This window comes from Aulostomus chinensis, chromosome 14 (assembly GCF_037954235.1).
Source record: "Aulostomus chinensis isolate RoL2024-O1b breed Wild chromosome 14, RoL_Achi_v1.0, whole genome shotgun sequence".
Taxonomy (NCBI): domain Eukaryota; kingdom Metazoa; phylum Chordata; class Actinopteri; order Syngnathiformes; family Aulostomidae; genus Aulostomus; species Aulostomus chinensis.
Window position 1 is genome coordinate 6,789,491 of NC_141333.1, and position 13,800 is coordinate 6,803,290.

The 13,800-nt window shown below is 43.1% G+C and overlaps 1 protein-coding gene across 1 annotated transcript in view; it reads left to right on the top strand.

Annotated features, from left to right (window-relative positions):
• Positions 1 to 579: 579 nt before the first annotated feature.
• raver2 (ribonucleoprotein, PTB-binding 2) overlaps positions 580 to 13,800 on the top strand; it is a 66,337-nt gene continuing 53,116 nt past the window's right edge. The window contains exon 1 of the mRNA XM_086225077.1: positions 580 to 944. Within this exon, the coding sequence (XP_086081203.1) occupies positions 648 to 944 (297 nt within the window). The 5' untranslated portion in view covers positions 580 to 647. The remainder of the gene's footprint in view (positions 945 to 13,800) is intronic.

Genomic DNA, 13,800 nt, shown 5'->3' on the forward strand with positions numbered 1-13,800 from the left:
TTAGAAGCTGATGAACAGCCCCCCCCGCCTCACCTTCATGCACACAGTCTTGCGATAAAATGTGTATACATGATTCAGGCAGATTTAAAATTAGTTTCCTTAAAAAAAAAAGAGAGAGACAAAAAAGCAATCTCATTCAGCCACTCAAAAACATTTGTTTGAACGTATCTGGGCCACGTTGAGGAATCTTAATTGGCTTTTATACATTCATCAGACAGGTGGGGTCGCCAGGAGTCCGAGGTGCAGCCACGAACCGCTTGGACCACAAGCTTACAAGTTTGCATCTTTGGGAGGGAAAAAAAAATCTATCTATCTATCTATATATTATATATCTATATCTATATCTATATCTATATAGATATAGATATAGATATAGATATTCAGACAGCAGAGGAAGAAAAAATAGTTCAAAATTTTAATTTTTTTGATCATGTATGTAACAATTACAGTGAAGGAAATAAAACAATACATTTTCTGTGTAAGCCGCTATTTTTGTGTGTGTGTGTGTGTGTGTGTGTGTTTTTTGGATTTTCTCTTCCACCCGGGATGATTACTCTTTCTCTCCACCAGCACCGCCACACCTCCCACCTGCTCGCTCGCACTCCCTCTCTCGCTCTCCCCTCACACTTTTCTCCCAGCCATCCAAAATGGCGGCAGCCTCATCCATCCAGCCGCCGAGCGTTCACGCTTCTCTTACCCGGGAGAGCGCACTTTCCCCGCAGATGGACAGCCCCGAAAGCCAGCAACCGGAGGATGAAGAAGCGGCGGCGGCGGCGGCGGTGGCGGCAGCGGGGTCACAGCCTTCGGAGCCGGGCATTAGCCTCCGCGACCTGCCGGACCTGGAGCCGGAGGAAATCGAAAGGAGGCTCGCCAAAACTCGCCAGGAGCTGAGCAACAGGAGGAAAATCCTCATCAAGAACCTGCCGCCGGACACCACCAACCAGGTAGTTCAGAAAGTAAAAGTTCGGCTTGCAGAGCGAAGCTGCGTAGTTGAGTTTTCACTCACTAACCGTCGCACTGTCAGGATAAATCCGCGGTAATAGAGACCTGTTGGGCGATGCAGCCAAACTTATACTTTTAAATCACATCTCCCCATAGTTTGACAGTTTTCACTTCGAGTGAGAGGCGCTACAAAAAAACCAAACCAAAACAAAACAACAACTGTGGAGTCAACGGATAGTTGTTTTCCAGCGTGACTCGGCACCCAAACGTGTTAATGTTAGTTTAACCGTGTGGACTTTCTCCTCATCAACATACTGGAACTTCCTCTTCCCCCCCCCCCCCTAAAAAAAACCCCGGTTGAACTTCACCTGTGCAGGTTGTGCGTTTATTATTCCTCGGTGTCGTTCATCACTCGGGTGTCAGCAGCCTTCAGATGCAGCGTGTCCGAGGTGCTGATTCCTACCGGGGTTCGTTGCACCAAATGTTCTTAGAGAGGCTGAGTGCCAAGGAGACACCCGGCACCAGCAGCACCAGCAGGCACTCGGCTTGATCATTGTGTGTGAGGGGAACAGGGGAGAGTGGAGGAGCTTGTGTTAGAAATGTGAAAACAGAGTTGAAGAGTCATTTGGATCAGGTGGACCAACAGAAGTGGAAGTTCTCCCTCTCTGCCTTTTCTTTCCTTTTTTCTTTCCCCCCCACATTATTCATGTTTGAGAGCCAGTGTGATATGTTTAGTGAGGCTGAGCAGAGCCGGCTGGATGTGCCACATAAATCTGTCCAGTTAAAGGGGAAGTTCAGACCCTCTGATATTGCTTGGACCGAGTTGATACTGTGGAACTGATATGAGCTCAGCCTTCTGGCAGCTGTTCAGAGAGAAGAAGATCCTGGAGGAAACATTTCACACCACATCACCAGCACTTAAAGCCGCGTCAAGCGCACGTTATTGCATGGGGGGGGTTAAATGTTGCCATTGATGTGGTTTTAAATGGTTGTGTTGCTCCGGTACGGGAGCCAAGAACTGCCACACTTGGCCATGTTTGTAATTATTCTTTTTTTAAGTAGTTGTTTTTAGAGCTCCAAATATTAATTTCATTGTTTTAGTTATTTTTTTTATTTAGATTTTTTTCCCCCCCTCAGGGTGATTATCTTGTCTGCTTTGAGCAGTAAAAATATTAAAACACACTTCTTTTTTTTTTGAGTGACTGGAAATGGTTTCAGTTGCAGTTAAAATATTGGTTAGCAATGCAAATATCACATACGGACATCAACATCTCAGGCTTTGGAGGAAAAAAACAACAACCTTGAAACATTAATTGATTATTCAATTGAAGAAAATGTTCACATCAAATATTTTTTTATTAAACTTAAAAACACATCAAAGGTTTGCTGCCTCCAGACTCTTAAATATCTAGATTTGCTGTCTGAAGAGCAAAAACCTTATTTTGAGCAATTTTCTCAACATTTTATCGATTAAATATATAATCAGGAAAATTGATAGGTAGATGAATTGATGATGAAAAGAATCATTGGCCCTGGCCTCTAGACCACAAAATAAACTGAATTATTTGTGTTTTCTTGAGATAAAGAATCCCCATCTGTGCTCTCGTCAGATGTAGTGAGGTGATTGCTGCACTAGCGCCTCCTCTGGTCAAGTGGGGTGTTTCCTCAGAGGAGAGGAACTATGGGGAACAGCAAATCTCCCGTTCCCCCCTCCCGTGTGCTTTGTCCCCCCCTGGTGAAACTTCTTGCTGTCAGGTGGAAAGATGCGGCCGATGACTCCTCGTTTGACGGAGGAAGCGTGTGGTTGTGGACCCTGAGGCGAAGGGGGTGGAGCAGCGACCAGGACCGCTTGGACAGAGGCTACAATCGAGGAGAAAAAATAATAATGCAGCCCGCAGAGGATAAAATTAAAATTTCTTGAATTATCTGGATAAATTTGCCTGTTTTCCGCAATAAAATGACCTTAGCCTTCTCAAGATAATGCAAAATTGATTTGTGAGCGCATTAAAAGAGTAATTACAAGCACAGCTGTACGCGGCGTCTCTACTCTCGGACTCTCTCACTTTTTTCTTGACAGCTGATGAATCGGGAAAGCCCTTAGATATGAACATGAACGCATTCCCAGGAATTTGGATCTGCTGCTTCTCTCTTTGTAACTATAAGTCTTTCAGGTTATGGGTATTTTATTTCCTGCCTATAACTTAAATTGTTCATTCTTTTACCAGCACAATCAGGATTAATCAGTCATAAACATCATGTGCTGCTGCAGCCCTGTTGTCAGATGCAGTAGTCACACCAACACACCAGTTAATATTTTTTTATATTGCACAGGGCTTTAAGGCAATTGCCACTGTTGCTTGGTCCTGAACTGGAGTCCAGTGTTATTTATAGCACAGTTGTTGATATTACTGTAGCTTCCATAAGGTTATAGATTTATGGCGAAGCAAAGACGTCGGCACCGTCTTATATAACTTGTCTGATGGACTCCATCTACCATTGCCCTCACAGCCGCTGCCCCATTAGAGAGCACCATATTGCAAATTGGAGAGATGTTTGTGCGCGTGTGTGTATGGACGTGTGTGTGTGTGTGTGTGTGTGTGTGTGTGTGGAGTTCATGGTTCTCTGTGTCAGATATATAGCCCTGCTGGCAGCCCTCATCTCCAAGAGAATTGGGGGGTGGGGTGGGAATAGACATCGAAAACTGCGATGAGAAAGAGACGGGAGGCATAAGAGTTTTGGTAGAGGAGGAGAAGGGAAGGGTAGAAGAGGGTTGAGAGACAAATGGAACAGAATGAGAATACAAAAGGGACCAGAAGAAGTGGTTGGAGGACAGTAAGCGAATGGCATTGAAACAGTGGCGGAGACATTTTTCCACTGATGTCTCATTATTTTCTCAGAGTGGCTGTTCAGAGTGATGTTGAATAGCACTTCATCACATACAAATCCACTGTCCAATGTGTGGGTTGCATCTGAATTCTTCAAAATCTGAACCAGCTTCCATCATTGGTCTAACTCTACAAATTCATTTTGGATCTGTAATCAGCTTTTGTTTGCTGAGAAGGCAGGAAGGCAAATTGGGGAAACGGCTTGATTGACAAGCTGTAGAAAAGTGTGGACATGGCCTGAGTGGTGTCAGTCATTGGTTTGCCACCATCGCTCATTGTGGAGTGTGAAGACTTCTGCATCTTTTATCCCTTCAACCTTAGGTGACATCATTTGGAGATATTCTCCAATTGATGAGGAGTTGACTCGGACGCAGTGGTCGCTTCTCAGTCGTGAGGGAAGATCCTCCCAACTGTCACAGATGTTGACCCGATACAGTCCCAAGTCTCCCACCAGCCTCTGCAGTCTTAATGGTAGAGGTAGTGACTCGAGTTTGGTGTTCCGCTCTAATCCTGTTAAATGGAGGCCGCAGACTTACCATCCAAGCGTGTGAATGGTGGGAGGAGTTTCTTCACTGACTGGCAGCGAACATGGGAGGTTGAGTCAGCAGCAAGGAGCAATGTGATGATGTAAAAAAAAAACAAAACAAAACGGAAGTAGTCCAAGTCAATAATTGGTCCGTGTTGATGGGGGTTATTTTGCCAATGGGGCGGCACGGTGGTGCAGTGGTCAGCGCTGTTGCCTCAGAGCAAGAAGGTTCGGGTTGGAGCCCCGCCTGGAGCACAGGATCTTTCTGGGTGAGTCTCCATGTTCTCCCTGTTCCTGTGTGGGTTCTCGCTGGTACTCCAGCTTCCTTCCACAGTCCAAAGACATCAAGAGGGGACGAGGCTGATTGATACTCTAAATTGACCGTAGGCGTGGCTGTGAGTGTGAATGGTTGTTTGTCTCTATGTGTTGGCCCTGCGATGGACTGGCGGACCCGTCCAGAGTGAACCCCGCCTCTCGCCCGAAGGCTGCTGGGATAGGCTCCAGCCCCCTTTGCGACCCTTAACAAGAAAAGTGGTAGAAAATGGATGGATGGATTATAGCTGACATAGATGTGGATGAAACGTTGCTTTTATATAGCTGTTGACATTGCAGTATGACTGCTCTTATCAATGTGTTCTATTTATGCAGCCTGCCATTTTGAGTCAAGTTTAATATGAAGCGAATGATGCTGACAGTCACAGAGTTGCGTTAATGCTGCGGATTCACCATCCCTCCGAGGCCTCTAAACCGCGGAAAAATGAGTGCCGCGAATGCGCCTCGCCAATCCTCGTCCATGGCAGCTTCTGCAACAGGTGTAAAAACAGTTGGATGGCATCACAGATGGGTCGAGTGCACAACGGCTTTTGCAAGATATTTGGCAAGTGAGTCTGATCCATTTAACACAGAAGAGGCAACCCTATTCAATTCATAAATTCCTATTGAATGTTAGAGGTGGGGTGGTGCCGCCTGTTCTCGTCTTTTTTTCTTTTTTTGAGTATTCTTTTATTTTCGTTTCTTTAATTTCACAAAAGAAACAAGACATACAAACAACATGGCATAAATCTCTCTGAATCATTTTTTTGTGAATCATATTCTAATCATGTACCCTCCCTCCTCGCTCCCACTCGCCCTCCCCCTAAAACCCTCTGGTGAACCAGAATAGGAAGCCGTGGCATTGCTCCAGATATATGATCGTGTTCCTTCCTCTAGCAACCCATTCCACCACACGTATCTAGCATACCAAGCTACGTAACATAACACTAGCTCCCCTGTATCACGGCAATGTTAAGGTCAATAACTGTGGAGGTGTTTCCAGCAGTGCAACAAGGTATGATAAATCGGTAAAATATGGCACTAAAAAGATCAGACGTAGCGTTTTGTTCTAGCTCACAACCTAAATTGACAATAAATTACTGCAAATGTAGCCTCTGTAGCGAGCCAGCGAAGTTGGCAAATGGGTTTCTTACCTGTCCAAACAAAAGGCTGCTACTTGGGTGTCCGTATAGACTCCTCCAGTGAGCAAATGAATCCCCAAGAATCACCCGCGTTGCACCGAGCCTTTTATTTTTCTCCCTCTTATCTATCGCTTGTTCTATAAAAGACCTTTTTCTTCTGGATCCATGCTCGTCCTCCTTGATGCTGCTTACCCAACACCGATCCAACAAGGCGTTGATACCCACTTTAGGCTTCCCGGTCTCAGCCGTATGACGGAAGCTGCCCAATCAGGCTGTTGATGGACAGCTATACGGTTCCAACCAATCTCCTGTAACTGGTAGCGGGTTTTGATTGGGTGGAGGTAAATTTGGGGCTGCACTCCTTATGTATTATTTTGATGCTTCCTTGTTTAAACATCATAGTTAATTGATTACCATCGAGACACTGTGACAAATTCAGGCATTATAACAAAAAGTACATAGAAATCGGGGAGCCTACCCCTCCTTTCACAGGTGATCCAATGGTTTTTGGAAGAAAAAAACCCCCATTGTGAGCCGTCTATTCGATCACTAATAAACGATGTGAAAGCAGAAAAGCCTCATCGTGACACAAAAAGCTAAATGATGACGAAGGGAGAGCTTTGCCCTTTGGAGACAGTTGGGCAGTTTTTGCATGTAGAGAAAAGCATTTTGGCAGAATGTTTAGTTTTTGACCGGGATATCTTTTGAATGTCTTGATATGATTCCTTTTGGATCAGGACCATGGCTGTTATCAATGATGAAATATCGTTGTTGCTGCTACTTTAGTTCAGCTTCAAGTTTTAAAGGGCTTGATCCGTGTAGTTGCTGTCTCTCTCTCTCTCCAACTGGGTGCAGGGTAAACACTGCAACAGGAGCTATGACGCTGTGGCGGCAGCGGCGGCAGGGTTGGGATGACTGCCACTTCGGCAGACGAGTGTAATATTGCCATGGCCAGATGACACAGCAATGTGTGGGCTTTCAGGTGTCAGTTGTGGCTGCAGCTGTGGACACATGTTGGTGTGACACTTGAATAGAGAACATTAACTGAACAGCCAGATTTTATTTCAGCATCTGTCGTTATCAGACATTTTGAGCTGATATAATCTGTGAATCAGTGGAATTTGCGGTTAATTTCAAACCAAAAAATATGAAATATGGTATATATTGTCTGTTGCTTTTCAAGCTAAAATACGTTATGTTTGGTGTGAGTTTCACAAATCTCTGTATTTTCACTGCCAGAAAATGAGTTACAATTGAGTTTTGGAACCTACTTTTTCCTCAGTTTCATCTTCAGAAGCCGACCACAAACTAACAAGCTGGAGGAAGTACTAGAAGTACTAGGGGTTGGGTTCTGGTGCAGAATTTCAATTTTTCCTCCTTGTTTCCTTAATAGATTCATGCAAGCGGTGTAAAATCATGTGTGTAGCTTCCACAAGCAGGCAGAATAAATGTGGGTAGTGGCGTGTGTGTGTGTGTGTGTGTGTGTTCACAGGGGGTGATTACTCTCAAGGACTTCTGCTACATTCTTGAATTATTCAGTTTCCATGAATAAAGTGCAAGATGCATGTTGTACACACATTTATTTATGTTTCTTTTTGAACACCCAGCATGTGCGTGTGTGCGTTTGTGTCTGTCTGTGTTCAGGTTCATAACAATGCAGCATGAGCTGGAACACTTTTTTTTTTTTTCCAACCTTCCTTCTCCTCCTTCCTCCTCCTCCTCCTCTGGTCTTACACGCTGAGTGTATGTCAGTAACAGATGCTCATGAAATCCGCCCCTCCTGACAGTGGGCAGCCTTCATCACCTTCATCATTTATGCGCCTGTGTGCACGCGTGTTGTTGGGATTTAGCTGTTCAGCTGTGGCATTATTCACCTTGAAGTTTTGCAGATGTTTCTGGAGGAATTATGCCACAAGCATCGGAGACTCACCTGTTCAAACGCCTTCGCTGCCTTTTGTCAGACTGTTAGCAGTATTACCCCCCAAAAATACTTCGCTGAATTTCACAAACTTGTTCGGGATGAAGCATAGGCCAAGGAAAGACCCATTGGAGTGTTGCAGTATCAAATTAGACCTAAATATTCAGAAGGATAGGCAGAATTTTGCCATTTAAACCAAAGTATTGTCATTCTTGTGACATTGCTATTCCCTATTTTTTTTTTTTTTTAAGCCTCCGCTCAGGCGATAGCTGCAGCACAGAGAATCAGGATGCTCTTGCATGGTGGTCGTGAAGATCAAACACTCGACGACATTTCAGAAAAATCCAACTGCGCACACTTCAACATTTCACCAAACGCTAACATTTCAAAAAACACATTCACGAAATACGAGATTTTCACAAAACGCTTCAACATTGCACAAAACCATTTAGCGTTTCATAAAACACAATGACATTTTACAAGACACATTTGTCAAAACGCAGCAACATTTCAGAAAAACACAATGACATTTTACAAAACACTCTAACATTTTCTTTAAAACGTAGGGACAAACTTCTTTTTGATCGCACAGAACCTGACAGTGCAGTGTCATTTCCCGTTACTACTACGTAACACTTAGCTGTGTCCTGGCACGAAATTAAGCTAAATTGGAAAAAAATGGAAGATAAGATGGAAATTATTAAGTTATAATTTGATGAATTTGATAAAAGACATACATATAAAGCCACGTAGCATAGCTGACCAATCACAAAGAGTCATGTCTTGACCGGCAGTGGAACAACCAGTCACAGCACCATGTATTTTTTTTAGCCTTCCTCTGTCTGTATGCACTGAATAAACTACGACTTGGGTTCTGTCCAGTCAGAGACAAGAATTGTTGTCACGACCTTTTCTGTAATCTGAAATGGTGTTGCGTTATCTGAAATACTGTTTTTTTTTTTTCTGAAATGTTGTCGTGTTTTCTTCATTTTTTTTAAGTGTTTTGAGAAATTTCATCGTGTTTACTGAATGATAAAGATTTTTGTGGAATATCATTGAGGCTTGTGGAATGTTGTGTATGGTGAAATGTCATTGGCGTCTATCAGATATTAGTGTTTTCTGACGTTATTGTCGTGTCAAATGTCATGTTTTCTTAAAATGATTAAGTCTTTTATGAAATAATGTATTTTCTGAAATAATTTGTTTTCTGAAAAGTTGTTGTGTTTTTTTTGTTTTTTTTGTTTTTACCTTCAGGGCCACCGTACCATAGAGCGCTCAGAGCGCCCATATCTCTCCTGAGGTATCTCTTATCAACAAACCCGTTATAAAAAAAAGAAAAAAAGCCCCCTCTGCCTTGTTTAAGGGATCTGTACCAAAAAGAAACGTTTCTTCCTTGGCCCAAGCGGTACCCTCCACCAACACCTATTTAGTCTTCTTAATAGACATTACATTGACATTTCTTGACCTCTAAAATCTCAGGAGAAGTCCTCAGAAGAGTCATGTGATGCTGCTGGGATGTGTCCTGTCAGCTTATGGCACAGGTTTTGTCTTTCTACCTGTGCTGGTATGATGTCAATGCCCCCTGCTTTCCTCAGAGGACTGCATTCCAGGTGTCAGGCAATATGTTTACCCCATCATCCAGGTTTACTCTCCTTGGGACCTGATGTCAGCCTCCCTTATCCAACAGTGGTATCAGTTGTTTTCTCTCAAACGATCTGAATGTTGTGGGTTTCTCTCGTCTACGGCTATTGACCATGGCGGATTTCAGAATCTCCTCATCTGCTTACTGGTTGATTGCACGCGTGTGTGTTCCAGATGTTTCCCTTTCCACATTCTTTCTGGTGTTCCATCTTTTGCAGGCCAAGCATTCTGCATATTTCACCGATAGGATTTATTGCATGAAAAGATGGGCCTAGTATACCCCGTCTGACTTCTTCTCTGGATCAGCGTAATTCTCAGGGTGCATCGGTAATTCCTGCGAAGTGACAGACGGACAAATGGCACAGATCCCCTGACTTCCTTGGTGGGGGCAATCAAGCCTGGAGAGTTGGACAAAGGTGTTGAGAAGTGTAGGTAGAAACGACTTACCTCCTACATAACTCAGTCAACGACTTAGACTGCAGTCCCAAGCTGTTCTGTTCGGAGCTCTGATGAGAATTGCATGACTAAGCCATGCCAAGTGCCAGCCGAGAGCAGAAGGCAACAGTAAACGCCGCCAGGTCAGAAAAAGAGTCTCCAAACGAATGAAGTTCAGTTTCTCCTCAGGATGCTGATGCAGATTCAGAATTAACAGTATGAGCCCATCCATCGTCATGTCAGTATTTTATTTTCATAAATCACTTCAGGGAGTTTTATTCTGCCCACAATGAACAATGGCAACTGTCATCCTGTCAAAGGGAGACAAAAAAAAAACAAAACAAGACAAAAATGTCATCACTGTAAGCTTTTCTGGAAAAAGAAAAGTAAACTTTCTTTTATCCCAAATTGCATCTATTAATCAAGTCTGCTTGTCAAAATGTCTTTATCATCTTAATCGACTTCTTCAAGCAGAAAACATCTACACGATCCAATTATATAGTTGGTGAAGTTCGTTACTGGGAAGGAAGGAGGATACTTTGAGACAAATGAACAGGCAGATTTATTTTTACATGGTTTGTTCTTTTAATCTTGCCATTATTTTGCTGAATTATTGGTTGTTACTGCTGTACTTTAACTGAATATTATGATCAAATTAGTTCAAGTACAAGTATTTGCTTCTTGTTTAATTCAAAGAACTGCCAATTTTTTTTTTTAATAATTCGTACCTTAACTGTGTTTTAAGTTAACCTGCCACTTTGTTATTTACAAGATTAGAATTGTAATTGTCATGCGCATTTGTAGGGTAGGAGCAATTTAACTTCATTTATTGCAGATGTTTTTTACACTGTACATCAAATAAATATGTTCAATATGTTTGTCGATTTCTGACCTTGTTAGTATACGGTTTATGATTTTGTCAATGTGAAGCTTATTTAGTTATTGATCTTAATAGTTTTTTCAAATTATTTATTTATTTTTTCTATCAGTAATTATTCAAAAAAAATCCAGCCTGTTGACGCACTGGTGTTTGGTGATCCATTGGGTAGCTGTAGGAGGTTCTCTGCCAATCTGCGAATCTCGGACTGCTGCTATGATGATGCTTCTGTCTGCTCAAACTGCCTCATGACTTAAAATGGTACCTGGTGTTGATTGAAAGGTGTGATATTTGCAATCCTGGAAAATGTTGGAACGTGTCAAAAACAGGCGAGATTGCAGCAATACATCTCTCGTAGTAATAAATTTAAAAAAAAAAATTTTTAGTGCTCTTCTCATCTTTTGGGATGTATCGTATTTCAACATGTCAGAGTCACACACAGATTTGAACTGCTGATAAATGCAGCTCAAATACTTCACTCCTATTTTCTAACCCCTGCAAAGTATTTTCATTCATGTTAAATGGCAAATTCCGGCTACGTGGTACTAAAAGCCACTCAAAGTCACTCAAACCAAAATAAAGCGTATTCCTAAAATGTTGTTTTGGCCAAAGGTTTGCAGGATATGTGAGGAGGAGTTGCCCCTGTGGGTAGAATAACCTCCATTCTGAGCCCCGTACCTTCAGGGCCAAAGTCAAGCTGCGATGGTTGGGTGTTGATGGGGGGGCTGGGTCACAGTGGCTGACAGCAGTATCAGTCCTGTCTCTAGGCAAGCCACCTGCTTCCATCAGCCCACTGAAATCAGATCAAGAAGCTTCTCTGTTAAAGACATAAGTGGTTTGAAATGAAGAACAGAGTCTGGGTTTGACCGGGCTGCAGCCGCCGCGGCAGCACGCACGTCTGTGATGCTCTTCTGCCAGGGGGGAGAGATCGATGCGAAGCCGTGTTTGCTGATTGATGGGTTATACATACTTGATGGCTGATTATTTATTGCACCATGGATCCACCCACAATCCCCAATTTTTCGCAGCTTTCAGCTTTCTGACTCTTAGTATTTGAAAGATGACAAATGGACGGCTCTCTGAGCTCCAGGCTTAAAAACATGACCTCAGAAAAATGTGAATAATGGAAAACACCAAAATGTCGAGCTTTGATTATTCCTGTGAACGCCAGTATATTGTGACTCATAAGAAAAAAAAAATGTAATTAGAGGTAACTTGATTCAGTTTTGTTTTTTTTGGTAAATGTCGTGACAGACACTCAAGCCTGCACACTGCACACCAAAACCTTTCATGGTCCTCTTTCATCCCCATTTATATTACCGGTACATGAAAAAAAAAAAAAAAATCAGAAAAAATATTATGATCCAGTTTACATTGATATAGTCCACCTGTTGTGCTAACTTATTTTATGTCATTGTAGAAAAACAACAACAATTGATATGTATTCATCCTGATATCAGCCGTGATTGTAGTCATCTAAAGCTTCTCAAAATCCATCCATCTATCCATTGTCTACCACTTAGCCTGTGAAGGGTTGGGGGGGGGGGGGGGGGGCGGCTAGAGCCTATTCCAGCAGCCTTTTGGCCAGAGGCAGGGTTAACCCTTGAGGGGTCACCAGTGGAGAGAACCCACGCAGGCACAGGGAGAACATGCAACTCAACACAGAAAGACCCCGGGCTGATGCTTGAACCCGAAACCTTCTTGCTGTGAGTTGACAGTGCTGACCACTGCACCACCGTGCTGCCCGCCATCCAAAACATAAGTTGTGCAAATGCACCCAAAAAATCCATCCATCCATCCATTGTCTTGCGCTTATTCCTGTTAAGGGTCGCGGGGGGTCTGGAGCCTATCCCAGCGTCTACGGCGAGAGGCGGGGTTCACCCTGGACAGGTCACCAGTCCATCACAGGACCAACACATAGAGACAGACAACCATTCACACTCACAGTCACGCCTATGGTCAATTTAGAGTATCAATCAGCCTCGTCCCCTCTTGATGTCTTTGGACTGTGGGAGGGAGCTGGAGTACCAGAGAGAACCCACACAGAAACAGGGAGAACATGGAGACTCCACACAGAAAGATCCCGTGGCAGAGCTGGGGCTTGAACCTGGAACCTTCTTGCTGTGAGGCGACAGTGCTGACCACTGCACCACCGTGCAGCCTCCACCCAAAAAAACTTGGTTTAAAAACGTGCAGCACCTATCCTCAACAAGTTGTTGACCTTGCTTACTAGTTGAATAGTGATAAATGAAACCAACATAAAATTGAGAGAAAATTAAATGCAAAAATTCCTCCTCTCTAGTTCTGTATGAAAAAAAAACACTTTTTTTTCATATCATTCAGGCCTGATAATGAAAAGAAGACTGAGATGTCTACAGTATTCTGCTGCGCTCCTGCATAGATACCTCCTCCAATGCCGTATGCCGGTGTGCATGCTTTCTAAGAAGCTCCCCTGGCAGGATTTTGATGGGCCAGTGATCCGTGCTGCGCCCGGTTTGAGCCACCTGTCATATAGAAGCGCGCGCACACACACACACACACATACACGTGTGAACACACACGTGAACACACTGGCTGGCTCACCCAAAATAGGGAAGACAGTTTTTCCAGGATGTATTTGGCAAGCTTTGGTAATTTGACTGTTAAGGGGGATCTGTCATACTTATACATACTTTCCACTGCGTGTAATGGCTGTATAAAGATTAAAATGTCTTATCAGGTAATTTAATGTTTGTCCGCAGTTGATGGCAATTAGCACATTTGTGAAACACTTATCTGTGTTTGATAGTGTTAGTAACATGGAAGTGGAGAAATATTCTTGTTTAATACCACAATGCATGTAGTGGGATATGATCAAATATGCTGGAGTAACTGCTAAAATAAAGTAAGCAATATTACCCTGTAACGTCAGGACTCCTTCGGTTTAGTGGGTTTGAAACTCACAAGCAATCGTGTCGTCTGGAAGAGACTTTTATATGTGTCGTTTATTTATAGTCGGATATTCATAGTAAAGGTGGCATTAGTTTCAAATCCTGAAGTATACAAATGTAAAAGAACAAGCTCCCTCTTCAGACTGCTCTGAAGACTCAGTTTCCAATTATCTTTCTTCTTTCCTGACGTCA